The sequence below is a fragment of the Quercus robur genome, chromosome 8 (assembly GCF_932294415.1).
Source record: "Quercus robur chromosome 8, dhQueRobu3.1, whole genome shotgun sequence".
Lineage (NCBI taxonomy): Eukaryota > Viridiplantae > Streptophyta > Magnoliopsida > Fagales > Fagaceae > Quercus > Quercus robur.
Window position 1 is genome coordinate 9,452,499 of NC_065541.1, and position 27,948 is coordinate 9,480,446.

The 27,948-nt window shown below is 35.5% G+C and overlaps 3 protein-coding genes and 1 long non-coding RNA gene across 9 annotated transcripts; 1 reads left to right on the forward strand and 3 right to left on the reverse strand.

Annotated features, from left to right (window-relative positions):
- Nucleotides 1–1,776: 1,776 nt before the first annotated feature.
- On the reverse strand, nucleotides 1,777–17,876 carry LOC126694495 (uncharacterized). Of its 4 annotated transcripts, none has more exons than XM_050390816.1 (2): nucleotides 16,877–17,876; nucleotides 1,777–1,797 (listed from the first exon to the last, which is right to left on the reverse strand). In XM_050390816.1, exon 1 carries the CDS (start codon nucleotides 17,846–17,848, stop codon nucleotides 16,883–16,885), a length of 966 nt encoding a protein of 321 aa, XP_050246773.1. In that variant the 5' UTR covers nucleotides 17,849–17,876; the 3' UTR covers nucleotides 1,777–1,797; nucleotides 16,877–16,882. The 4 variants fall into 4 exon arrangements, with proteins under 4 accessions (XP_050246773.1, XP_050246770.1, XP_050246772.1 ...); XM_050390813.1 differs by lacking the exon at nucleotides 1,777–1,797 and adding an exon at nucleotides 15,545–15,782; XM_050390815.1 differs by lacking the exon at nucleotides 1,777–1,797 and adding an exon at nucleotides 15,545–15,804.
- On the reverse strand, nucleotides 9,915–12,245 carry LOC126694494 (uncharacterized). The gene is made up of 2 exons (XM_050390812.1): nucleotides 11,044–12,245; nucleotides 9,915–10,155 (listed from the first exon to the last, which is right to left on the reverse strand). The coding sequence occupies exons 1-2, from the start codon at nucleotides 12,013–12,015 to the stop codon at nucleotides 10,138–10,140; spliced, it is 990 nt and encodes a 329-aa protein (XP_050246769.1). The 5' UTR covers nucleotides 12,016–12,245; the 3' UTR covers nucleotides 9,915–10,137.
- Nucleotides 17,425–27,948, forward strand: LOC126694497 (uncharacterized). The gene is made up of 2 exons (XR_007645796.1): nucleotides 17,425–17,515; nucleotides 27,660–27,948. It is a non-coding gene; the product is annotated as an uncharacterized LOC126694497 (long non-coding RNA).
- Nucleotides 25,641–27,827, reverse strand: LOC126694496 (uncharacterized). 3 transcript variants are annotated; one of them, XR_007645795.1, is made up of 2 exons: nucleotides 26,953–27,827; nucleotides 25,641–25,885 (listed from the first exon to the last, which is right to left on the reverse strand). XR_007645795.1 is itself a non-coding variant. In XM_050390817.1 (2 exons), the coding sequence occupies exon 1, from the start codon at nucleotides 27,825–27,827 to the stop codon at nucleotides 27,039–27,041; it is 789 nt and encodes a 262-aa protein (XP_050246774.1). In that variant the 3' UTR covers nucleotides 25,641–25,885; nucleotides 27,033–27,038. The 3 variants fall into 3 exon arrangements, 2 of the variants coding, with proteins under 2 accessions (XP_050246774.1, XP_050246775.1); XM_050390817.1 differs by having other exon boundaries at nucleotides 27,033–27,827; XM_050390818.1 differs by lacking the exon at nucleotides 25,641–25,885 and adding an exon at nucleotides 25,892–26,148 and having other exon boundaries at nucleotides 27,033–27,827.

Sequence of the window (27,948 nt, forward strand, 5' to 3'; positions counted from 1 at the left end):
AGCAAAATGGGATTTGTGGTGGTCGATTTTCAATAATATTGGGCCTAGACCCCCAATTTACTTGTATTCTATCCCTCAATAGGAAGTCCAAAGAAGTGATTAGTGGTGTCACTAATGGTGTTATGGCGATCCCTTAATGCTGAGTTATCTTAATTCAACATGACCGTGAAGGCTACCAAGCAGTTGAGCCCCCTTTCTCAAGTCCAAACAGGACTACCTGCTCCTTAGATGTATCTTTCTCACTTCTCTTCTCCCCCCCCCCCCTCCCCCTCCCCCCCCCCCACCCCCCCCCCCCCCGGCCCAATTTTTGTTCCAACCCCTTCTTCTTAAATCTGCCTTCTTATATATAACCTTCTTTGAGTAGGATAGTCATGATGGGGAATATTTGGCAATTTAGGTCCCCCATATCATATCGCTTGTCAGGAGGGACCCATCTCTTGTTGTTTGAAATGACTCCCTAGTAACTTGTGCTTGATGCTGGGTTTTATTGTTCGGTGGGCGATTTCCCCTAAGGGATTATCTCTTGTTCTCGACATATCTGGGATACTTCCCATATGCTTGGCTAACTCTGAACTGCTTGGCTGTATGGTTTTGACTTGGGCGAGGTTGTCTCAATGGACATGGGTTTGGCATAATTCGGGGTCGGCCTGCTCTTCTCGGTCCATACAGGTGCCTGATGCTGGGTTTTATTGTTCGGTGGGCGATTTCCCCTAAGAGATTATCTCTTGTTCTCGACATATCTGGGATACTTCCCATATGCTTGGCTAACTCTGAACTGCTTGGCTGTATGGTTTTGACTTGGGCCGAGGTTGTCTCAATGGACATGGGTTTGGCATAATTCGGGGTCGGCCTGCTCTTCTCGGTCCATATAGGATTGATGTGAGATGAAGTGAGAACTGAAGTAATGAGAATAATTAAGTGAGAGAGAGTCTAGATTAATGGTGATAGAGAGAAGAAAGGAAATTAAGATACTCATTCCCTAACAGCCGCAGTAGGTAACCCATAGTGGCAGTTTTCGCAACTGCTAGAAAAAAACGTTGTTATAGAAGGTGCTTTGTGCAATGTCCTGTTACTCGCTCCAGAAAATCACCTTTGTAAGCTTTCTTTAATCAATTCTTTCCTCGTATTGAAATTTCAAAATATTTTGACGGAGAGTGAGAAATGCGCAGGCCTGAAGAGGAGATCATGGAACCGTTGTGGCAAAACAGGCAAGTAGTTACGCAGTCAGAACCAAAGATCTATAAGAGGATCTCCACCATCGGAATTGGAACAAGAGAACGAGAACAACAACCATCTATTTATGCAAGAAGATGAAATGGCAGCGTGGCTTCACTACCCTCTCGATGAGGACAATTTCAGTGCACAACTTGAACTTCTTGACAACAATATAAGTATGAGTAGTCAGACTCATACCAATAACCCTATGGTTCGGTCAAGCCACGTCACCACTGAGCCCGGAATGACGGAGCCGCCCTCGAGGCCTCCAATTCTGCCATCGAGGAGGAGTGAGTTGGACGGTGAGGAATTTTTTGTCGGTTCCCGTCAAGACAAAAGGGTTATGATGAAGAAACAAAGAGAATGGTGATTACATGCATTAACAAAAAGCTGTTATAATCAACATCTTCCAGTTGAGGCATGGGAAAGAGAAGCCCATGCACTATCCAAGTTCATTTGGTAAGTGCAATAAAAACAAAGAAGAAAATAGATATCATCAAAAGTCGGTTTCCCTCTATCAAAAGAGCAATCAAAATATTGGTAGTAGCTGCCGAAGCCAAGCTGCCATCGATCACCACCAACCTGTGAAAAAGCACAAGTACATTAATTGCAGATGAGTAAGGGTAACTCCAAATTTCAACATCTAGAAACTGTACAAGATTGTCTAAAATTCCTAAGATCACAACTATAGTATAAAATTTTACTATGTTGCTACTTGCTACTCTGCACTCTACACCCAATGATACTTCTTCTAAGTTCTAATTGTTCGAGTACCCATCCAGCCTCCTCATGGAGTTTTGGTTTTGGGTGTCTAAACCTGAGCTATCATCAAATAAAAAGACACCAGAGGGCTCTCCAAATGTGAAGTCAATTCTCTTAAGAAAAAATACAAATATTGGTAAAGCCAAATACAAGTTCATATCTAGCCTCTGTTTGGATAGCACTGAGAACGTGCGTTTTTGCGTTTTGCTGAAAAATAGTGGGTCTCACTGTACTGTTCACAGATCCACAAAAATCATCCAAACATAGATTTCAATATAAATTTGGATCATAACTATAGCGCAAATTGCAATAGTCAAAGAATATGAAACTCGCATCAGGTTGAAGTGCAACCAAACTGTTGAAGTTATACTAAAAAATGCTTGAAATGATGAAATTCACAATTATTAAATTATAGGATCCAAGAACAAACCTTTTCCAGTTTACTCTCAACTATTTTGTTATACTAGGGCTCTCTATCGTATTAAGATAGAAAGACAATACTTTAACAATGTAATTTCACTTTGACAATTGCAAGTAGAGTTTTAGAAGGCATTTATAGAACATTACCCCCTCCTTGCATCTCATATTTATAATAATTCAAAACAAAATAATGAGTTCAATAAGAAACTGCAATATTTTCAAACAAAGACAAGACATGCCTAACTTACAAAAACACAACCTATTGATCATATAATCCCTATCAAGCATATATATATATATATATATATGTGTATATATATTAATGGATAAAGACTAAGAACTTAAGAAAACTACATACATTTGAAAATTTTTATTAAACAGTTGCTATTATACACTCCGTATAAACTTCATTTTGAAAATTAACGTGACAGTACATGTATGGTAAGTGTGTAATAATGAGTATTTGACTATTATAACTCAACTACATTATAGGACAGCAAATGTACAATAATATTATTAGGTGACCCACAACCAATCTTCTCACTTGAACAATAAACTTAACTCAAATGACACTTTTTTTTTTCTTAAAAATTTTATTTATGTAAGCACACGAAGTGATCGGTGAGGCAATGAATTCAAGACCACTAGGTGTGTATGATTACTAATAATAAGAGGAGGAAAGTATTCTTTATCCTCATTCTTGGGAACGTAGCTTAAACGATCAACTCAATCATTAAGAGAATATACATTTGGGTAATTATAGATTTATATTGCTAGTAAAATGTAAACTAATAATCTTCCTATCCATTTTAGGTTTAAGTATCAAGAACTAAATTTCTATGAATAAAAGTACATGCATGGTGACACTTCATGTAAAATTAGGACTAGGTGGACCTTCCCATGGAGCACAACCAATGACAAAAGAATTTACAACAGTTAATGTAGCATAAGCCTAGTAGCTATTGGTCACAATTTTTGAGGTGACATGTTTTGGTCGATAAAAGATACATCTATGTGAAACTAATGTCAAATAAAGATGAGCGTGAGCATAAGTATGAACAAGGCTAGAGACACCCCCCCCCCCCCCCCCCCCAAAAAAAATCACAACTTAATTAAGTGGCATGTTGTGATTGTGATTGGTACATCTACGAGGGATACTACTTTTATCATATTTGAATCACAACATAAAATAAAAAATACAAAAAAGATATCTATTTAAAATAGGGGTCGGTTAACACATGCTCTTTAGGCATTAACAAATAACCTATTTTATAGAATTTTTAATATTACTTTTATAGAAAATATAAAAATTATAAAAAAGTTTTTTTCCCATAAATTTTTTTTAAAAAGTATTCACTAAGGCATTCCTTAAAATAAATCAATTTCATGATTTATTCCCTCAAGACACAGCTTTGTGAAAAAAAAATTTATTATTATTTTTTTCTAGAATTATTTCTCTATCATTTTCTCAAAGAAGTTATTAGAGTTTGCAACCAAAAAAAAGATTGGGGGTTTTGAATTAGGGAGAATTACCATGAACATTACATTGGTTTAGCAGAGAGATGACAAAGTCTCTTTACACCGTTTAACACCAGCCCTGACCTCGTCGCAACGCCCCTCGGTCATTTGGACGATCTTTCGTTTTTTCGTCACTTGCTCAGCAAACTCATACTTTTCATTCTTAATGGCCAAGTGAGACTCAAGGCAATGCATCCATTTCCCTTCCAGAACAGCAACCTCCTTCCTTTTCTGTGCCAATTCCTTCTCGAGCTTTCGCAACACCTCTCGGTGTTTTGAAACACTAGTGTTCAGTACACCAAGTTGCTTTTCGGCTTCCAGATACTCGGCTAAGGATCCAACCAACGCTTCAGACGCTTCTGCACACCGATGTTGAAGATCATCGCGATACGAAATGGCATTGGATTTGTCGTTTTGGTGCGATTGGAGCTCACTCTTGGCGGAGGAAAGTTGAGCACAGTGAGAAAGGAGAGCTCTAACAGCATCCAGGGACGGAACCAGGATTCATACCTGAGGGGGGCAAAGCTTAAAACCAAAAAAAAAATTATGAAAATAAAAACAAGCATCTATTTCATATTCAACAAAATACTACATACAAAATAAGTATTTCTTAAACATTTCATATTATAAAACACATCAACAAAGTATAACATACAAAATGAGTATTTCTTATTTTGTGTGCGATTTTTGTTTAGTCCATATTTATTTTTTTATTTTGTTTTTGTAGTTAAATGGGCATGAATTTTATTTATTTTCTTGTAGGTCAATATCTAAATATTTTAGAGGAGAAAAGACAAATATATATATATATATATATATAAGGGCAAATCTTAATTTTTTTTATACTAGTTTTTTATTTTTTATTTTTTATTTTTTTTTATTAATGTGGTGGGGGGCAATGGCCCCCCTCTGCCCCAACGTAGATCCGTCCCTGACAGCATCGTATAGGTCTGCGTAGTCAGCTCCAAGCCAATCCAAGGTCTCGAAAGCCTTGTTCGACAGTTCCACCATTGTTTCCACGTTAACATCCTCTCGAGACGAAGAGAGCTCCGATACTATCAGCTTCTTCACTGACAACGCCGTCGAAGCATAGAGTTCACTCGAATCCGGAGAGAGTTCGTTGAAGTTGCTGCTGTTGGGGGAGTTGTTCGTAAACTTCCGGAGTAGGAAGAGTGGCCCCGTATCTTCTCCGACCAAGTCATCCTCAGCTTGTACTGCAGGAGGGTCTTTGAATATCAACTTTTTGGGGGATGGGACTGATGGCGACGAAAACAGAGTCTCGTTCGCATTCTGACGATCCATTGCTCTAGCGGATGAGTTGTGGCCCTTGTGGGTCTTTTTTTTTTTCGACACACTAGCCTGTTGTACACCTCAAGTTGTCCCTTCAGTTCCCCCTCAAGGTTGTCCATTTAGTTCTTTCATCTGTATTCAATTTTAATTTACTTCCCAAGAGGAGGTAGCTTTGATCCATGCGGTTGTCAAAATTATGATTTGAATGGTAAGATCGCACTATTTACAATCCTACCTCATTAAAACGTTTAGGGTTGCATTAGGATCATAAAAATGGTAGGATCGTAGGAGATCCTACCGATTCTATCGATCCTACCAAAACATCAAATTTTGGTTTTTATTTTTTATGGCTTAAATTTTTGGTTTTGATAAAGTTTTAAGGGTATTTATTTTTTTATGTTGTGATGATATGACTTTTTATTTTATTTTTATATAATTGTCTTAATCTAAGCAAATATTTTCTAGTTTCTAGTTCATTTGTAATCAAAATGAAGAAATACTTCGTCATTTCTAAATGAAAATTTTATATTGACTTTGCTACCTTTTAAGCTATAATATTGTTAAATTTGTTTGATCAATATATTAATTTGTGTTCTAATATTACTCAAATGTTTTTCCTATATATAATTTTATTAGTATGCTTGTATTTTGTATATTGATTGATTGATTTTTTTGAGCATGCTCTATAATTGTTGTTGAGTGGTATAACTTGAATAGTTGAGTGTAAAATTGTATCTTGATCTCTTTTGTAACTCTAGTGTATAAATGTACAATGTCTACATAGATGATGAACTGGATGATTTTGATTAGGAGTTATGACGATGGTTATAGGAAACCTAGAATGAGAACAATTAAATGTTCATTTCACTTTAATATTCATCTTGCTTTTAGATTTCATAGTTTAGTTAGCTAGTTTCCATTTTGGATTTTAAACTTGAAACTTGGAAAATATTTCCATATGTGTTGATAAATATTTTGGTATTTGGTTGCTAATTAAACATTTATTGAATTTTTTAGATACATTGGGTCAAAACTTAACTAAATTTATTTTGTTAGTATAGCGTAGCAATGTATGACATGTAAATTGCATCATATGATGCAAATTTTTTTTAATTTTTTTTTATTTTTTATGGATAAAATCACAATTTACGTGATTATTCAACAAACAGAGTCATTATCATTGTGTTTTTTGCTTTAAATTTGAAAATATATAGGATCTTACAATTTACGATCCGATTCTACAATCTACGATCCCACCTACCTCTCATGATCCTACGTAGGATCCCGATTTTGACAACCTTGGATCCATGCGTAAATGGAATGACCATATATGTTTGGAATGAATGAAATTTAAGACAGAGAAATTGATGAAAAATAAAATAAAATAAAAAATTGGGAAACTCTTAAACTCCCTTTCTATTTTAATGTCAGTCTTCCTCTATCTATTTACTATCTTCTTTTATTTTGGCTCTATTTTCAACTCTCGGTCTCTCTCTTTTATTAATTTTCCAACTTATTGTTACACTTTCTCCAATACTTTTCACTCCCTTTTACTTTTTCATTTGTTTACAATATGATTATAGAGACATAGAATAAACTACATATTCTGTATATTGTGTATGTAACACTCCACAATAAAAGAGTATTTATATATGCATAATATGTGTGAAGTACAAGTAATAAGAGTGTTCTGGTCCCAAATCCCGTGGACTAGAATAACTAACATATATACTATTATCTTTTCACTACTCTTTACCTTAATATCATTCTTCTTCTATCTTTTTATCTTCTTTTATTTTGGCTTATATTATTATCATCCTCTTATTATAAATTTGTTATTCTACCTTCCATTCTATGCACATTTTTCCCACAAAAAAAAAAAAAAAAATGTTCTTTCCTCTCTCTCTCTCAATGCTTTTCATTTTTTGGTGGATTTTCTTATTTTTCTTGCATCTCTACTTTAAGTTGATAAATTATTGTGTTCTTAAGAACTCTACTTTGGGTTGATGTGATTTAGTTTAGTGTTTTTAAGTCATCTTTTTTCTTTTCTTTGATCGTTATATGTTATCATATTGCATCATAAAGATAGTGTATAAGAATATAATGTTATTTTATTACATAACATGACTTGGATAATTTGGTATTTATTACTATATATATATTTTTTATTTTTACTCTTCTTATTCTCATCTTATTTTCTTTAAATTTGTTATTCCATTTCACATTCTCTCATGAAAAAATGATTTCTCTCTCTCTCTCTCTCTCTCTCTCTCAGTTTTTTATTCTTTCTTGCAACTCTACTTAAGGTTGATGAATCATTGTGTTTTTTTTATTAATTCTATCTCGGTTTAATATGTTTTGGTGTTGTGTTTTAGAGTTTCTCATCACAAGTAGTCTCTCCCCCTCTTATAGTTTTGATTTGATTTTTATTTGAGTTAATAGTTAGTTACTTAGTTATTTTGAAAGTGAGAAGTTTAATTTATATAAAAACACAAATTTGGCTATACATTTAAATGTGTCTATCAATTATTTGAGTAGTATCAAGTACAATTTTGTTATGCTTTTTGATTATCATGATAATCACTTTTAAGAAAATGAGGAATTTGGCTAATTTATTTGAAACTTAAATAGTTTAATTGTACAAAAAAAGGGGGGGGGGGGGGGAAGAAGAAGGAAAACATAGCGCACTATAATACAATTTTGAAGAATATGAACCACCTCAGAAATGAATAATATCAATCAAACACACCTAAAATAATAGAATGATATATATAGAAAAAAAAAGATATAAAATAATTTAGAAAATTAATTAATTTTTAGGGAGAACGAATTATCTTCAACAAATTTTAAAGAACAATTTATACATTATACCACAATTACAAAATGATTATCTATTTTGCAACTATTAGAAGATAATGATGATGATGTTGTTGAGCCACCGGCATGAGTTAGGTGTCTGAGGACAAACGTTGTCACTTCTTGTCTACAAAGCCTTTCGACAATGCTAAAAATTTTCATCTTTGCCAAGCATAAATTTCTTTGATTCCTCGCTGCTAGTATTTCTTCTCTCTAAACTAAACTGTGAAGTTGTGTTTGGATGCCAATAAATTGTAGGATGGGGAGACAACTGAGAGTGTGAAAAAGGGCTAAATTGTAACTTTATCTTTAACCTACATTTTCCTCATATTTTCATCCTCATTTCAAACAAATTAAAACTGTGCTTGGTTGGAAAATACCACCTACCCCCACTGTTAATTTTATGGAAGAATGATTTCCAGATATTTTGAGAGCTGAAAATGTCGTTCTAAGCCAGTGAAACTTTTGGAAATTTTAGTGAACTACTATTCATTAATGAAACTTTTAGTGACAAAGAAGTAAAAATAAATATCATTGGGGGAAGTCAGGGAAACAAAAGTTCATTACCTATATAGAAATACAAATGAAAAAGAGCCTCTGATCAAAGCGAAGAGGCTGGTAAACAATTAAATTGCATACAGGACACGAGTTTAGAGACAAAAATAGTAAAGATTTATTTGAGAGCGAGTGCAGAGTCATGCCCAGTTACGTAGTGAATTATCAAGAAAAGAAAAGAAAAGAAAACAGTGAGGGTATGACTTTTTGCGTAGACAAATCTATGTGGAGAGAAACCACAAAATCAAGTTAGTTTATACCTTTTTTGCACTATGTTCTAAATCCATAAAAACACAAATTTTTACTCCCTTTTATAAGATACTGTTAAACACAAACATCTATTGAAATCGCATTGGTCTATGACACTGAAATGCTCAAGCCATTGTGCTCATTAACATCCTCAAGCTTACATAGCACAAGAATGACATGCACGCCCTCTACTACGGAAAAAGTATGTATATATTTTTTTATACATGTAATGTAATCCTTCACTCACCTGCGGGATCCACCATTGTGATTGAGAGGTTACATGTATAGAATAAATCATAAACCACCTCTGCTAGAATAAGAGGCACGACTGCACTAGCACAACAAGAAGAAAGAAAAGAATAATGGAATCATTTCAATGTGACATCCAAAGTTGTTCATCATCCAAAGAAAATGACCAAGAACTTAAATTGGTCACAAGTATAATATCACTTCGTCTCAAACTGACACATATATATATATATATATATATATATGATGATGATGATGATGATGAAAAACCTCACCCAACAGGGACAGATACCCGATCCCACCCACCAGAACTGTGTATTAGGTAACTCAGGGGAACTCTTAGTGGGGATCGAATCGACAATGTCTAATTTTACAGCTTATTCCAAGCCTCCAACAACTAGGCTGCACCCTAATGGGTAATTTCATCATATAAATCAACAGAAGTTAATATGGATTGGATGATTTCACTAGGGAAGTCAGAAATTTTTTTAATTGGAGTTCAATAAGAAAATGCAATAAACAAATGACTAACACAAGATGTCTAACTTAAAGAAACACAGCCTTTAGATTATCTAATAGTACATAGCAAGCTTTTAGCATTCAACAAACAGTGGCCCCTAGAAGGTCCAAAACTATAAATTGCAGGACATTCAAGATATCAAAAAAAATATTCTGCCATCCAAAATAATCTTCCCCATCCTCCCTACTCAATCTAGGGCTAAAAAGTATAAAAAGTATATTTGTATACTGTTAGACTGTCTACCATAACCTATATCCATCCGTGGCAGAAACTAAGCAGAAACAAAGAAACTAACAGTTAGAGATTGCATTAACAAAATTACAAAAAGTTGTTATATGCACAGCACATCTGAGGTCAAGCATGGGAAAGAGAAGCCTCTATACCATCCAAGTTCATCTGGCGAGTTATACACAAAGATATCAGACATAGATATTATCAAAAGTTGGCTCCTCTCTGTCAAAAGAGCAATCAAAAACATGGTAGTAGCTGCTAAAGCCAAGATGTCATTGATCACCACCAACCTGTGAAAAAGCACAAGAACATTACAGATGAGTAGGTGTCAATCCAAATGTCAACTTCTAGAAACTGTACCCACATTGTCCATAATTTCTGAGATCACAACTACAGTATAAAATTTCAGCATGTTGCTAGTTGCTACTTACAACCACCCCCACCCTGCACCCAACGATACTTCCTCTTCTAACTGTGCCAATACCCCTCAAGGCTCCTCAGGAAGTTTTGGCTCTTTGAAACCCAAGCTCTTATAGGACAAAGGCACTAGAGGACTCCAAAAGAGCGAAGTCAATTCTCTCAGAAAATACAAAAAAGGGTGAAGTCAAATACAATTGCACATCTCATACTAAGCACACAAAATTTCTGTGATCATAAGTACAGCACAAATTTTAATATGTTTTGCTAGGCACCCCCCTCTTCCTCTCTCTCTCTCTCTCTCTCTCTCTCTCTCTCTCTCTCTCTTCTTCTTCTTCTCCTCCCAACAAAAGAATAAAGAACTGAATATCATGTCAGTAATTTCACTTTCTGCTCAGAAGTGAAAATTGTTTATATAAATCAGCACTGATTCTAACAGATGATACTAATAAATCCATCATTTTTTGTATTCATTGAGGTCAAAGCTAAAACTCCAATACTCCATTATGAACTATTCATATGCACAATTAGACGTGTTTGGTATTTTCATAGTCAGCAGGCCCCTGGTTAGGGACAACACTTTCGCGAACCCATCCCTATGAACACCACTTTTATCACACACAATCACAACACGAAAAAACACATTCTATCCGCTCAATATTGGTCCTTGTTTTGTTCCCCACAATATGCAACCTCAACAATTGTGTGTATATATTAAAAAAAGAAGAAGATAGAATTGGGAGCGTTAGCAGTAACATTACATTGTTTTGGCAGAGAGAAGACAAAGCCTTTATAGAGGCCTGAACACCAGCCTCGACCTCATCGCGAAGCTGCTTGATCTTTTGGACAGCCTTTTGCTTCTCCTCCACTTGCTCAGTTAACTCTTTCTCTTCCTTCTTAATAGCCAAGTGAGATTCAAGGCATTGGTTCCATTCTTTTTCAATATCAGCAAGCACCCTCTCTTCCTTAGCAGATTCAATCACAAGCTTTCGCAAAATGTCCATGATCTCCGAAACCCGTCTCTTCAGACCACTAACCCGCTCTTTGGCTTTCCCAAGCTCGGCTTCGGATCTAGCCAGAGCTGCCATCGATTCTTTCGACCGAACTTCAACATCGCAGCGAGACGAAACGGCGTCGGATTCTTCGTTTTGGTGGGTTCGGAGCTCGGTCTCGACGGAGGAGAGTTGAGCGCGGAGAGAGAGGACGTCCTTAACGGCGTCGTAGAATTCAGAGTAGTCCGGTTGAAGCCAATCCAAGCTATTGAAAGCCTTGTTCGACAATTCCACCATCGTTTCCACGTCCCGAGCCGACGAGAGCTCCAAAAGTAACAGCTTCTTCACCGACTCCGCCGCCGTCGCGTAGTGTTCACGCGCCGCCGAATCCAGTTGGTTGAGATTGCTGCTGCTGCTGCTGTTGGAGGGGTCGCTGTTATGAAACTCCCGGAGACGCGAGAGTGGGCCGCCGCCCGAAACGTCTTGCGCGACTGCCACGTCAACGGTGGGACCCACCTTATCTGAAACGTCGTCGTTGCTGTTGTTATTGCTAGTCTCCTCCTCTTCCTCTTCGTGTTCCTCTCTCTCTTCCTCATATTGACACGTCATCGGTGTTGTCTTGGGTTTTGATCTTGTACGAGAGCAACGAGCGGGAGGGGTTTTGGTTTTGGTGATGACCCTGACTGGTCCTAGTAGTGATGGCGGCTCATTCAGACTCTGCTCCACTTTCACGCGAACCATTGCTCCACCGCCGGAGGAGGAGTTATATAAAACTAGAAAAGTAGTACGGCAATTGACTTTAAGAGGTAATAAGCGGAACCATCACAAGGTCAAGTAATGTTGGTGGCCGGACACGCACCTGACCTCGGCAATGGTTACTCGAGGTCGAGGGCCGGGGTTTAAATTGTTTGGAGAGAGACTTACACTGTTGGTAGCTGGATAAAAACTAGCCTCGTCAACGGGTCTCAATTAATTTGTGATATTTTGTGACTAACTAATTTGTGAGTTACACGACAAAACCAAATTAATTTTGCAACATGTATATAATCAAAGTAGAAGTATTTTATTTATTTAATTTGAGACATTTAATAGAATTTGAGGTGAGTGAAATATTAAAATTTGAGATTAAATCATATAATTAAGATTACTTTTATATATATACATAAAAATTATATATTCAAAACAATAGTGAGAAACCTATCAAAGTTTGATAGAATTAATTTAATTAAACAAATAACATGTTTCTATCATTCTTATCTCTTCTTCCATATTGGAAAGTTGCTCTTAAAATATTATGCTTGTGCAATCATGTGTAAACTAAATATTTTTTTGTTAATTTAATTAAAATTAAATAATAAAATATATTTAAGTGGTAAACTTAATTTAATAGTTAAGAATTATAAACTACCCAAATTACTAAACATTAAAAAAATAAAATAGTGAGGTTTGGACTAATCGTTCTAATTTAGCCAATTATTATAAGCTAGCCCACATATAAGAACCTTTTTAGATCCCTCTGTCTTCTGTATCCAATATCATGCTGGAAACAAATTTTGCTTTTAAGGAAGATAGACTACATCACCAAATGAAAACCACAACAAATTAAATCCACAATAGAATAATGATGTCAACAACAAACAATCATGTGATGAAAAAATAAATGATACAAATATTTTGCTTGCTATATAATCTACTCAAAGGGAAAACATTCCACACCATTACATCACAATTGAAACTTTATAAGCTATCATAAAAAAAATGCGACGTATATAACCCCAAGAAAAAAAGGTGTGATGTCTATGAGATTAAAAAAGGGGGAAATTGCACTTAACCCACTTGTGGTTTTGCCTGATTTAACAATGCCTACCTGTGATTTAAAAGTTGTCACTTAACCCACCTGAGCTTTAATATGTTAGCAGCCGTTACCCACCTCTCCCATTACCATTAGAAAAACACATTTTATCTCAAAAACATAAAAGAAATCGGATCAAACACCTCTAAAAAAAACAATTCTAAGGCCAAACCATTCAACCCATTTCGTGCATAACAAGAGAGCAATGAAGTCCAAGACAACACATTTCTCTCACCCATCTCATCAAAAACTCTCCTCCCATCTCCAACATTCTTAGTTTTCATGTACATATCAACAAGAGCAGTCCCAACACTTACATCATCCACAAACCTAGATTTTATACATTGACAATGCATCTGCCTACCCACGTTTTGATCAAACAAACATCCATAGATCTTCAACACACACGACATGGTCGACCCATCAACAGGTAAACTCAAATGATGAAGACCCACAAAGATATTGAGAGCCTCTTGGTTACATGATGGCCCATTATTTGAAACTTCAATTTTTGCTCTCCTAAAATTTCCGAAGACCTAGAGTTTTTTGTTGCAGTTTAAAAATTATAAATAAAATAATTAGATGGCCCCAACCCCAGATTTCTTGGCCTAGGCTTTCCCATCAAAGAAAATTCAAACACCTGGATTTCAAAAATGACCCGAAAAGAAATTACTTGGCCTAGACTTTCTCATTGAAGCAAATTCAAAAATCATCAAACCCAAAAGAAATTCAAACCAACCCCAAAAAATTTGAACCCACAAATCCATTAAACCCAAAAAATTCAAACCTACTTCAATTTCTTTAGCTCTTTCAACCATTTCTCCTCCAAATGAAATTGGGTTTTGTGTTTTTACTTCTTTAGTGGAAATGGAATCCCACTCAAGCCCTTCTTGTTGTAATCATAGCCCTAACCTTAGGAAAAAGAAGAACTTGAAGAAGAACATGAAGAGGAAGAAGAAGATGATTTACGATAATGTTAACTTCACTTACCTTACTTACGAATCCATTTTTGTACGTTATCTATTGTTGTTGACTTGTTTCTCTATTTTAATCTAGAAGATTTTAGGATAATTGGGGTTTTTTTTTTTTGTTTTTATGTGGAGAAGAAGAAGAAGGAGAGAAAAGAGGAGAGAGACATAAAATATAATAAAAAGATATATTTACCCCTATTTTTAACGGTGGAAAGGGAGAGGTGGTAACAGTTGCTAAAAGATTGAAACTCAGGTGGGTTAAGTGACAACTTTTAAACCACAAGTATGCAATGTTAAAACGGGCTAACCCATAGGTGGATAATGTGCAATTTCCCCTTAAAAAAGACAAAATTTTAGAGAAAAACGAACCAAGCTATAGACAATTGTTATAATCCCTTAGGGAATGAAATTATTCTCCATGGTCGTGTAAGTTAATCTTCAACTCCCGACAAGCACAATTTGTAAAAAACTTGGAATTTCAACCTATCTATAAATTGTAGATATAGGGTAGAGAGGAGAAAGGAAGAATACAACAAAAAATTATAAGATAGGTAGTAGAAAGGAAGAATACTCAGATAGTAAAAAGGAAGAATACACCCAAAAAAAAAACTATATATATATATATATAGAGGATTTTATATTGTGAAGAAGTTTATATAAAAAAAAAAAAGTAGTCTAAAAAAAAACGTACGTAGGTTGTTACAAAATAATATTTAATTCTATCTTATTTGCATTTTTTTTTTAAAATTTTTAATTCTATCTTCTTTGCTTTTACGTTTTGTTGTCGTTGTTTTTATTTATTTTTTTAATTCTATCCCATTACAAAATAATTATCTATTATGCAACTAGTAGAAGATAATGATAATGATGTTGTTGATGAGCCACCACTCGAGTAAGGGGTTTGAGGACAATGTCGTCACTTCCATTTGCAAAGCCTTTCAACAATGGTAAAAATTTTCATTTTTGCCAAGCATAAATTTATCTGATTCCTCTTTGCTAGTATTTCTTCTTTCTAAACTGTGAAATTTTATGCGAAGTTATCCCATATAATATCACTTTGTCCTAGAGTGACATATAAATAAATCGCATTTATACTATATATATATATTTATTATTATTTAAATTTAGAGAGTTTTAACTTATAGCATTGTACATAGCAAGCTTTAGCACTCAACAAATAGTGGCCCCTAGCTAGAAGGTCCAAAACTATAAATTGCGGGATATTTAAGATATCAAAAAACATATTGCCCCTAGAAGGTCCAAAACTATAAATTGCGGGATATTCAAGATATCAAAAAACATATGTTATCCACGATAATCTTCCCTGAATTCCTGTCCTCCCAACTCAAACAAGGGCTAAAAAGAATAAAAAGTAAATTTTTTGTATACTGTTAGTCTGTATACCATACATTATATTCATCCAAAGCAGAAACTGAAGAAGAAAACCAGAAACTAACAGTCAGAAATTGCATTAACAAAAGAGAGGGTTACAAAATATTGTCATTATGCACATCTCCCAGTACAAGCCTGAGAAAGAGAAGCCTCTATACTATCCAAGTTATTTGAGTTATATACAAAGAAAGTAGAAAATAGATATTATCAAAAGCTGTCTTCTCTCTATCAAAAAAGCAACCAAAAACATGGTAGTAGCTGCTAAAGCCAAGTTGTCATCGATCACCACCAGCCTGTGAAAAAGCACAAAGTACACTGCCGATGAATAGGTGTAAATCCAAATGTCAACTTCTAGAAACTGTTCCACATTGTTCAAAATTTCTGAGATCACATCTATAGCATGTTGCTAGTTGCTACTCACAACTAGGGATGGCCAAACCCACCCTGCACCCATTGATACTTCCTCTTCTAATCGTGCGAATACCCCTTAAGTGTCCTCAGGAAGTTTTGGGTCTTTGAAATCTAAGTACTGATCGAACAAATGCACCAGAGGACTCTAAAATAGTGAAGTCAATTCTCTCAGAAAATACAAAAACGGTGAAGTCAATTACAATTTCATCTCTCATATAATAAGCACACACAATTTCTGTGATCATAACAAATTTTAAAACGTTTAGCTAGCCCCCCCTGCACACGCAGAGCCCCCTCTCCCCTCCTTACAAGAGAATAAAGAAACTCCCAATATCATGTCAGTGATTTCACTTTCAGTGCTCAGGTGGAAAATTGTTTATATAAATCAGCACTGATTCTAATAGATGATACAGATAAATCCATCATGTTTTGCATTCAGCAAGGTCAAAGCTAAAGCTCCAATGCTCCATTAGATGTGCTTGGTATTTTCATAGTCAGCAGGCCCGTGGTTAGGGCCAAATTGCAATAGTTAACAGTGAAATGAGCATCAGATTGAAGTAATACCTATATGTGTGTGTGTGTGTTGTATGGACTGAAGGGCAAACCATTCGATTTTACTCTTATCTAATTTGGCATACTTGGGCTCTCTATCATAATAAGCTGGAGCTGGAAAGACAGCCCTTTGAAAATTGTATTTTCACTTCGATGATTGTATGCAGAGTTTACAAAGAACTTATAGAACCACCACCCCCCACAATGAGCTGCACCTCAAATGACACTATAATGAGCTCTACCTCCCATAGATAGAGTTTGATTGGTTAGGCATTTTGAGAGTTTAAAACAACATTTTTAGTACCTAAAACTCTGCTTTGCAAGCACAATTCTTCGTAACTTTTTCTCAAAACACCGTTGCAAAACAGCTTATATATATAAATTAAAAAAAAGTTAGAATTCGGAGAGATAAGAGTAACATTACATTGTTTTAGCAGAGAGAAGACAAAGCCTTTATAGAGCCTTGAACACCAGCCTCGGCCTCATCGCGAAGCCGCTTGATCTTTTCGATGGTCTTTTGCTTCTCCTCCATTTGCTCAGCTAACTCTCTCTCTTCCTTCTTAATAGCCAAGTGAGACTCAAGGCATTGTTCCCATTCTCTTTTCCGATCAGCAAGCACCACCTCTTCTCCCCACGCAGATTCAAGCTCGAGATTTTTCAGCGCTTTTCGGATTTCCGAAACCCGACTCTTCAGACCACTAACCCGCTCTATGGCTTTCCAATACTCGGCTTCGGATCTAGCCACCGCTTCCACCGCTTCTTTCAACCGAGCTTGAAAAGACGAAACGGCGCCGGATTCTTCGTTTTGGTGGGTTCGGAGCTCGGTCTCGAAATATGAGAGCTGAGCGCGGCGAGAGAGGACAGCCCTAACGGCGTCGTAGAACTCAGTGTAATCTGGTTGAAGCCAATCCAAGGTTTCGAAAGCCCTGTTCGCCGATGCCACCATCGTTTCCACGTCCCCAGACCACGGCGAAAGCTCCGAAACCAACAGCTTCTTCATAGACTCCGCCGTCTTCGCGTAGAGTTCACGCGTCGCCGGAGCGAGTTGGTTGAGATTATTGCTGTTGGCAGAGGAATTGTTTGGAAACTTCCGGAGTAGTGAGAGTGGGCCCGGAACTTCTCCGGACACGTCACCGGTGGCCGGCACCACTGCCACTGTAACAAGGTCGTCATCGTTGCTGTTGTTGTTGTTGTTATTACCGTTAGTCTCCTCTTCGTCTTCGTCTTCGTCTTCCTGTTTCTGTTTCTTTCTCTTGTATAGATTTAATTTTGATTTTCTTGTTCTCGTACGAGAGGGAGGGGATTTGGTTTTGGTTTTGGTATTGGGTTTGACTCTCACGGCTTGTGGGAGTGGTTGCGGCTTATACATACTCTGACCCGCTTTCAGCCTACCCATTTGAGCTCTTTTTTCCTGATTTTTGAATTATGAGGTAAGAGGAACACAGTTGTTACATGTCTTCTTGAGAAACTCTAAAGACAAAATAATAATAATTATAAAAAAAAAAGTGACACGTAGGGAAAAAAATTAACTCTAACATTAAAAATGTGGTGTTCCTTTGAGTTAAAAACTCATCACTCCTCTTGCAGTCTTGTGTTTGTTTCTCAGTATTAGAATATATACCAAGTATTTAAAAAAAAAAATAGAATATATAGTAGGTATTAATTTTAGTAATTTTTTTTAATATAAAATTACACTTTGCTCCCTTAATAATGTCGTTATTTTTTTTATAAGAATGATTTTATAAGCACAATTTTTTCTACAATATTTTTACAAATTCTTAAAATAGCAAATTCTTGTTGGTTTGCATCTAGACTTGTCACTTATACCACTTTTATACTTGCTAATAATCACTCACCATATTAATAATTTGTAAATAAATTTGTAGCTCTAGCATTTTATTCTTTTTAAAGACCATAAAAAATCTATAAATTTAAAATTTCTTTCATCTTAAACTCTTACCTTTAATTGGTTTCAATTTAGTCTTAACATCCAATATTGCTACCAATTTTAGTATTTTTGGAAACTTTCATCTTAAATCCTATAGTTTCAAAATAACAAATTAAATCATAAGATTTCAAAAAATAACATATTAAACCCTATAATCATACAATTAATAAGCATAATATGCACCTACACAGTAATTTTTTATTTTATTTTTAAATTTTGATTTGATACGTACTAAGTACAATTATTGTCTAACCTAAACTTAAGGTTGAGTTTAAAAGTCATTTGTTAAATAAACAAACTCTCCAAAAAGTCCTAGTACACTTATATAGAGGTGGCAAAATTAGATACCACCCGCAAACCTGACACAACACAACATGAAATTAGTAGGTTATGGATTGAAGCTTAATGGGTTTGTATCATATTTAGATTGATATGATTGACCCGTTTAATAAATGGGTTGGGTTAGTGTTCATCACATGGAACCCGTTTGACCTGTCTGATCTGTTTAATTAAATGACATTTTGCTAATATACCCTTCAAACCCTAGGTATATAAACTTATTAGTTGTTGTGATTTATTTTCTTTGACATATTATGATTGATTATTTGTGATATTGAGATATGTTTTAGTTTTGAATGATTATTTGTGATGCAATTACTTGTTAATTTTGAATTTTATATTTAAAATATTTATTTGTTTGGCTTTTCATAATTCATATCAATTTGGTTAATACTAAAATTAGTTTTTTTAATTTTTTAAGTTTGATAAAATCTAATAAACAGGTCGACACGATTGACCAGTTTAATAAATGGGTTGTGTTAGGGTTGAGGAATCTTGACCCATTTAATAAACATGTCAAGTTAGAGTTGATCCATATAGTCAAATACTCATGAGTACATGACACGAATCCGACATGCGAACACGAATTGCCACCCTTACACTCATATGGTAGTGAAATTCCTCTATTTTAATCAGTGGGCTTTAACCTTCTCAGTACGCATCTTGTTAAGCGAAAATATTGCCAATAAGTGTTTACAAAACAATGACTCATAACACATTTGTATATCGCACTTTTGAAATTTTTTACCAAACACTCGTTTTGAGTTTTGGGCTAGAAAACGCATGTTTTGGCCCCTTAAAGTCGAACCAAATGGGCACATATTCTCAGTGAAAGAACGCTTTGCCTATGTTAAAGCCTAACTATAACACACTTTGATTTAGTTCTTTTATGTAGGTAATAGATTCTTTATTTATTAATGAAGAGGGAGACATTTTTTTTTTAGAAACAAACACACACAAGAAAGAGGGAAAAGAGTTCTAACACAAAAACACACCATAAACTCTACTCAAAATTTATGATAATGAAAAGGGAGATTTGAACTCTATTAGCAAAATCTTTTTTAATACTTGCGTACATAAGGTTTTCTTAAGAGAATCAATTCTAAATTTAAGATTAAAATATAAATTGCATTTGTAATAAAAAAAAAAATTAAGTCTTATTTTTTTATTCAAATTGTTATATCACTCACTTAGCTTGTTGGATTGAAGTTCACACTACTATTGACAAACCTTATTTATAAATTATAAGCCCAAGTATTAGATAATAAAGGTAATATATTTTTATAGTAACCAAACTATATTTGGTCAAAAAATCCTTGGTAATCTCCATCACAAGGTATTTCCCTTTCGAATGACTTCTTTTTGGTAATTTTCTTGTTGAAATTTAAATATAAGTCCTACGAAGTAGTTGCTGAAAATCTATTGTGATTTATGTACTAGGAAAAAATTTATTTCCTAGTGCATTTAAAAAAGTAATAAATAATTCTTTAATACTCTTGTGAAGGTTAAGACTACAATGAATAACTTGGTAAAACCTTTTACAAGGTAGATTTTGAATGAATAGTGCCTATTTTCTTTTCAATGAAGAATGACACATGACATTCATTAAAAAATGGGGTGGAAGGTTAGATTGATGAATTATCAAACAATCCACCAACTGGCAAAATTTTATGTCATCGTGTAATAATCATGATTATATTGTAGTCGAACATATTTATTCTCATAACAACAAAGGTAGTCTCAATCACAAAGTATCATCATTTCTAATCATTGTTTCTGGTAACTCTTTTATTCAATTTTAGAATAGTGTTTTGTTAGCATAAACGAATTCCTTTAAACCAAAATTTACCTATATCTTTAAATAAGATGATGGATATTCGGCCTATCGTAATTGTCCATATACTCGCCGATTCACCTTCCTTTATCTGAAAATGACTTTCACCTTCCCAGTTATACCATTGAGAATCATTTTGTCAACGCCTCGTTTTGTAACCAGGGATCCTCTTGAGGTCAAAATCCTAAGTTTCCTTTAGGAAATAGTAAATGTCATTCAAGCTTTTTCTAAAATCAATTACAAAAACATTGAATTTCACAACGATCAAAGTGACACATTGGATGCAATGATCAAAGAAACCTAGCGCAAAGATCAAATTTGTACAGTCAAAGTAGACCCTTGTAATTTAAAGCCTAAACGATGTGGGCATGATAAATTAATTCTAATTCGAAAATCCCATTGGTATATGTTTTTAGACAAGAATTTATTTTCACTTGAACTTTGTGGCCTAATGGCTCCCCCCTAGGTACTAAGTGACTAGGTGTGAGCAAGGTTTCCGATTTCTACAAATTGGGTGGGTGAAGGTATGGTAGATTTAGGAATTTCTAACAAAGATCCACACACACACAAAAGAAAAACAAGAATTTAATTAAAAGAATGGATGAATGTTTATTGATAATTATGATTTTAAAATTTTTTTTAAAATTGACACCGTGATTAAATAAAAAAAATGAAAGTATTAAAATTATAAATTTCTTTAATAAGGGTCATAGATTTGGAGTTAGTGAAAAATGGGGGGAAACGGAGGGTAAATTGAAATTTGAGTTTGCTCAAGGTCAAGTACAGACTGCTGCGACTTAAATAATGCTACCATGTTCAGGACTGTCGCGAAGTAATAACTCAGTAAGCCTGAGGTCGAATCCACAGGGAAAGGGAATTGATTAGCAAACCACAAGAGAATAAAACTAAAATAATAAAGTTTAATTGAAGAGATTTTTGATGGTTTAGTAAAGGTAATTTAAATTGAGAGAAAATAACAATATATTAACGCGCTAAAGTTTAGGGATCCGCACACAACACAACTATTGGTAGTCTTAACAATATTTATTTTATATCTCAACTAAAATTCATATGAAGGATGATCTTAGTCGGATGATTTAACAATAAAAACTCAAGAATTAATTGTCTAAGGTAGTTTCATGAGATTGATTGATTTTAGGCAAAACAAAACTAGTGAATTAGTTCGCAGGGAATATTAAGCATTTAACGTGCTTGGAGTCTACGATAAATCAAAATGTTATACAGAACTAAACACTTTTATAAATGAGTAAATCAATCAAAAACATAATAACATAAACATTAAAACCATCAAAGTTATTAACTTTTCAGTGCTTATTAATGGGTCTCCAGCTGGTTTCTTTGGTAGCTCTCATGGTCTCCGCCAAGGGGATCCCTTATCTCCACTCCTATTCTTGTTGGTAATGGAGTGTTGAGTAGGTTGTTGAAAAAGACAGAAGAGGGAGGTTTTCTCAGTGGATTCCAAGCAAGCCCCAATGCAGGTGAAGGTTTGCATATCTCTCACCTTTTGTTTGCTAACGATACTATTCTTTTTTGTGATGCATCTAGGGAACAATTATTACATATTTGTATGGTTTTAATTTTCTTTGAAGCTATCACAGGCTTGAAAGTAAATATTCGTAAGAGTAAGATTGCACCGGTTGGTGAGGTTGGGAATTTGGATGCCTTAGCTCGTATTTTATGTTGTAAAGTTGGCTGTTTGCCCATGTCTTATTTGGGTATGCCCTTGGGGGCTCATTATAAGGATTCTTCAATTTGGAACCCTATCATTGAAAGGATGGAAAAAAAGCTCTCAAGTTGGAAGCTGTTATATTTGTCAAAAAGAGGTAGACTTACTTTATTGAAGAGTACTTTATCAAGCCTCCCCACTTATTATTTATCTTTGTTTACTATTCTACAACATGTGGCGAATAGATTAGAGAGGAATCAAAGGAATTTCATTTGGGGGAGATCTACTGATATCTTTAATTTTTGCTTGTTGCTTGGGAGAAGGTTGTGTGGCCAATGGAGACAAATGGTTTGGGGATCCGGAAGATTGGGCTATTCAACCAAGCTTCGCTTGGGAAGTGGCTCTGGCAATTTGGGAATGAGGTCACGTTTATGGAGGCAGGTTATAGCTTCCAAATATGAGGAGGCCAGTGGGGGATGATGTACTAGAGTTGTTAGAGGGACACATGGATGTGGCATGTGGAAGAACATTAGGAAGGGGGCTGAGAGCTTCTTTGGTCATGTGTTGTATGCAACGGATGAGGGTTTTTGTATCAGATTCTGGCATGACCCTTAGAGTAGCCCTAATGCTTTGAAAGATTTATATCCGAAAATGTTTGTTGTTGCTGTGGATAAAGAAGCTACGATTTCTGATATAATTGATTTTGCACCTGATGGGGGTGGTAGAAGCTGGAACTTACTTTTACATCGTGAATTTCAGGACTGGGAGACAACGATTTTTTATGATTTCTTTGTGCATATCTCATCCAAGTTACCTAAAGGGGTGATGAGACCATGATATGGCAATTGAATCGTAGTAGTGTTTTTGATGTGCACTCTTTCTATATTTCATTGTTGAAAGCTTCGTAAATATCTTTTCCTTGGAAGAGCATTTGGTGTGTTAAGATACTTATAAGGGTAGCTTTTTTCTTTTGGACAGCTGCTAGGGGTGGGATTCTTACAATAGACAACCTTGTTAAGAAGAATTTACCTCTTATTAATTGGTGTTGTCAATGTCGATGTGAAGAGGAAACTGTGGACCATTTATTGCTCCATTGTAAGTTTGCTCATACCTTGTGGAGTGAAGTCCTTTCATTTGGGGTTCAGTGGGTGATGCCAACGACTTTTGTTTCTCTTCCCTTTGCATGGTGGAATTGGTTGGGAATTCATTCTTCAAATGTTTGGAATATAGTACCAGCGTGTCTTATGTGGTTAACCTAGAAGGAGCACAATGCCTGAACTTTTGAGGAAATTAAGAGACTTGTAGATTGTGTGAAGTCTTTACTACTTAAGACTTTGTTTGAGTGATCTCGTATTTGGGAGTTTACGCATTGTCTCTCTTTGTTTGACTTCCTTAATTCTGTTAGTTTTTCCATTTGAATGGTTTGTATTCATTTCTGTGCAGTGAACTGACTATCATAAATTCATTTTACTTTTATTATCAATAAAGATTGTTATTACCTATCAAAAAAAAAAAAAAAAGTGTTTCCCAAATAATAAAATAAGACAAAGACTAATTAGCTTATGAGGAATACCATGCCATCCATTTCTTGGTGGGATAACGTCATCAAAGATGGTTTAAACAAGGTAAATGTAGTTGATTCTAGTTTTTTTTTTTTTTTTTTGCCCATATTTTCTTTTGGTTGGGATGGTAAAACTAATAATAAAGGCACATTAAACTTTAATTAAGTCCTTAAATCATAATAAATATATAATCATTCCATATCACATTTGACATCATAGGGCTTTTTCACTTCAAGTTATATAAAAGTCTTGCAATTTTCTCTAGATATTGGTAAACTTATAAAATCTTAATCCCAAAACCATGGGGTTTGTATCAAAATACATAATTTTCAAATAGGTAAAATCAAGAACAATTATCATATGCGTAGCTATATAATTGGGTACCAATTTTTCTCCCATACAAGTCCCAAAAAAAAAAAAAAAAAAAAGAAGCTCATTAACAATAAAATAAGCTAATACACATCTATTTTTTTAAGATTAAATAATTTAAGTTCAGACTCACTATAAATAAAAAACTTGAAATATCGAATACCAAAATTTCAAGGAACTAAGTTTAGAGCTCACTCAACTTAGCATGAGATTTGATTCCATCACACTGTCTCTAGTGTTAATCGCATATGAGTTTGTCTAATTTTCCACCATTTTCATAGCTCGAAGAACAAAGCCTCCCTCCTATTTTAACAAATATTTGCTTTGAGGCGCGTTGTTTCACTGCACCTTTTTTAATTGAAAAGTGAGAAACTTTTTCACATCTTAAATAAAGAGATGAGCAAGGAAGAAATATACCTTATAACGATAATTTGAGAAGAGAAAGAAGTACTCCATTGACATCTTAGAGATATCAATGGAGTGTTGAACATAGTGTTGTCATAAGGTTTTGGGCTATGGATTTGGAGGATTCTCTGGGTTTATGGAATTCTCTGTGTACCAAAATCTTAAGGCTTTAAATATAAAAATGGAACCACACGCAAACTCTGGTTTGTATTACTCTACTATTTCCTCACAGATCAGCAATGGAACCACTGCAAAGTTGCAAGGAAGTGAAAATGAAGACAAAAATTCAGGCAAAATTCAAATACCTAAAACCAACACAGATTAAAGAAGGATATCTAAAACAAGAATGACAAAACCCACAGAAATTTCAGAGAATTGGGTTTTGGCGAAATTCCTATCCTTGAGTCAAAGCTTTCATCAAATATGTAAAAGGCTCACTACCAGTTTTCTGAAATCAGTATCTCAGTATAAAAATAAAATAAATAATAAAAAAGAGATAGATATCAACCAAACTATCAAGAAATTTAGAGAGAGAAAATACCTGTCGTGTACCTAGGCCACAAACCAGTCCTCTGCTTTTCCATTTCCTTCTCTCAACCTTCAAGAAAACCATCATCACTATCTGGTGAAAGAAAATTGGCAATTTTGCCTCACTCGATCTCCTCTCTCTTGCTTGTGGCTTCATCCAGTGTGCTGTGTGGTTTTTCAAAATTTTATTTTTTAATGAAACAGCACCGTTTTGGCTCACCACTTGACTAAACCAAACAAAATACTGTAGCTTTACTCATTCACTCTTTTTATATATAGAAGACATAGCAAGCTTTCGCATTCAACAAATAGTGGCCCCTAGAAGGTCCAAAACTACAAATTGCAGGGCATTCAAGATATCAAAAAATATATTCTGCCATCCACAATAATCTTCCCTGAATCCCTGTCCTCCCAACTCAAACTAGGGCTAAAAAGAATCAAAAGTAAAATTTGTATACTGTTAATCTGTCTACCATAAACTATATCCATCCACGGCAGAAACTAAAGCAGAAAACCAGAACTAACAGTCAGAGATTGCATTAACAAAAGAGAGGTTTACAAAAAATTGTCATTATGCACATCTCCCAGTACAAGCCTGAGAAAGAGAAGCCTCTATACTCTCCAACTATCCAAGTTATTTGAGTTATATAAAAAGAAAGCAGAAAATAGATATTATCACAAGATGCCATCTCTCTATCAAAAAAGCAATCAAAAACATGGTAGTAGCTGCTAAAGCCAAGATGCCATCGATCACCACCAACCTGTGAAAAAGCACAAAGTACATTGCAGATGAATAGGTGTAAATCCAAATGTAAACTGCTAGAAACTGTACCACATTGTCTACAATTTCTGAGATCACATCTACTGCATGTTGCTAGTTGCTACTTACAACTAGGGATGGCCAAACCCACCCTGCACCCATTGATACTTCCTCTTCTAATCATGCGAATACCCCTCAAGCATCCTCAGGAAATTTTGGGTCTTTGAAATTTAAGTACTTATCAAACAAAGGCACCAGAGGAATCTAAAATAGCAAAGTCAATTCTCTTAGAAAATACAAAAAATGGTGAAGTCAATTACAATTTCATCTCTCATATATTAAGCACATACAATTTCTGTGATAACAAATTTTAAAACGTTTACTAGCCCCCCTCTCCCCTCCCAACAAAGGAATAAAGAAATTTGCAATATCATGTCAGTGATTTCAATTTCAGCACTCAGGTGGAAAAATGTTTATATAAATCAGCACTGATTCAAACAGATGACACAAATAAATCCATCATGTTTTGTATTCAGCAGGCCCCTGGTTAGGGCCAAATTGCAATAGTTAACAGGATCTGAAATGAGCATCAGATTGAAGTAATACCTATGTGTGTGTGTGTGTGTGTTTTGAATGGACTGAAGAGCAAACCATTCGATTTGACTGTATCTATTTTGGCATACTTGGGCTCTCTATCATATTAAGCTGTAAAGACAGCCCTTTGACAATTGTATTTTCACTTTGATGATTGTATGCAGAGTTTACAAAGAACTTATGGAACCACCACCACCCCCCCCCCCCCCCCCCCCCCAATTTATTTTCTCTCTCTCATAGATAGGGAAGCAAATATACACTAAAAATCATTATATCTTTGCCAATGAGCTCCACCTCAAATGACACTGTAATGAGCTCTACCTCCCATAGAGGTAGAGTCTGATTGGTTAGATGTTTTGGGAGCTTAAAAGAGCAATTTTTAAAACTCAAAACTCTATTTTGCAACTACAACTCTTCGTAACTTTTTTACAAACCACTCATTTTAAACTCAAAAACGCTACATACAAACTCAACCAGTGTTGGTAGACTCTAGCCAAGTAGCCATTGCTCAAATAAGTTACTATCAGAATTCGGAGAGATAAGAGTAACATTACATTGATTTAGCAGAGAGAAGACAAAGCCTTTATAGAGCCTGGAACACCAGCCTCGGCCTCATCGCGAAGCTGCTTGATCTTTTTGATGATCTTTTGCTTCTCCTCCGTTTGCTCAGCCAACTCTTTCTCTTCCTTCTTAATAGCCAAGTGAGACTCAACGCATTGGTCCCATTCTCTTTTCCGATCAACAAGCATCACCTCTTCCCTCTTCGATTCATCCTCGAGCTTTTTCAGCACCACTCGGATCTCCGAAACCCGACTCTTCAGACAACTAACCAGCTCTCCGGCTTTCTTATACTCGGCTTCGGACCTAGCCAGCGCTTCCAGCGCTTCTTTCGACCGAGCTTGAAAATTGCCGGCGTCGGATTCTTCTTCGTTTTGGTGGGTTCGGAGCTCGGTCTCTAAGGAGGAGAATTGAGCGCGACGAGAGAGGAGATCCCCAACGGCGTCGTAGAATTCAGTGCAGTCTGGTTGAAGCCAATCCAAGGTTTCGAAAGCCCTGTTCGCCGATGCCACCATCGTTTCCACGTCCCCGGACCACAACGAAAGCTCCGAAACCAACAGCCTCTTCAACGACTCCGCCGTCATAGCGTAGAGTTCACGCGTCGCCGGAGCGAGTTGGTTGAGATTATTGCTGTTGTTGGAGGATGAATTGTTTGGAAACTTCCGGAGTAGTGAGAGTGGGCCCGTATTTTCTCCGGACACGTCACCGGTGGTGGCCACCACTGCCACTGTAACAACGTCGTCGTCGTCGTCGTCGTTGTTGCTGTTGTTACTGTTAGTCTCCCCTTCCATCTCATCCGGATTTTGTCATTGTCACGTCAACATCCCCCTCTTCGTTTTTCTCTTCCTGTTTCGTTTTTCTCTTGTACAGATTTAATTTTGGTTTTTTTGTTCTCCTACGAGAGGGAGGAGA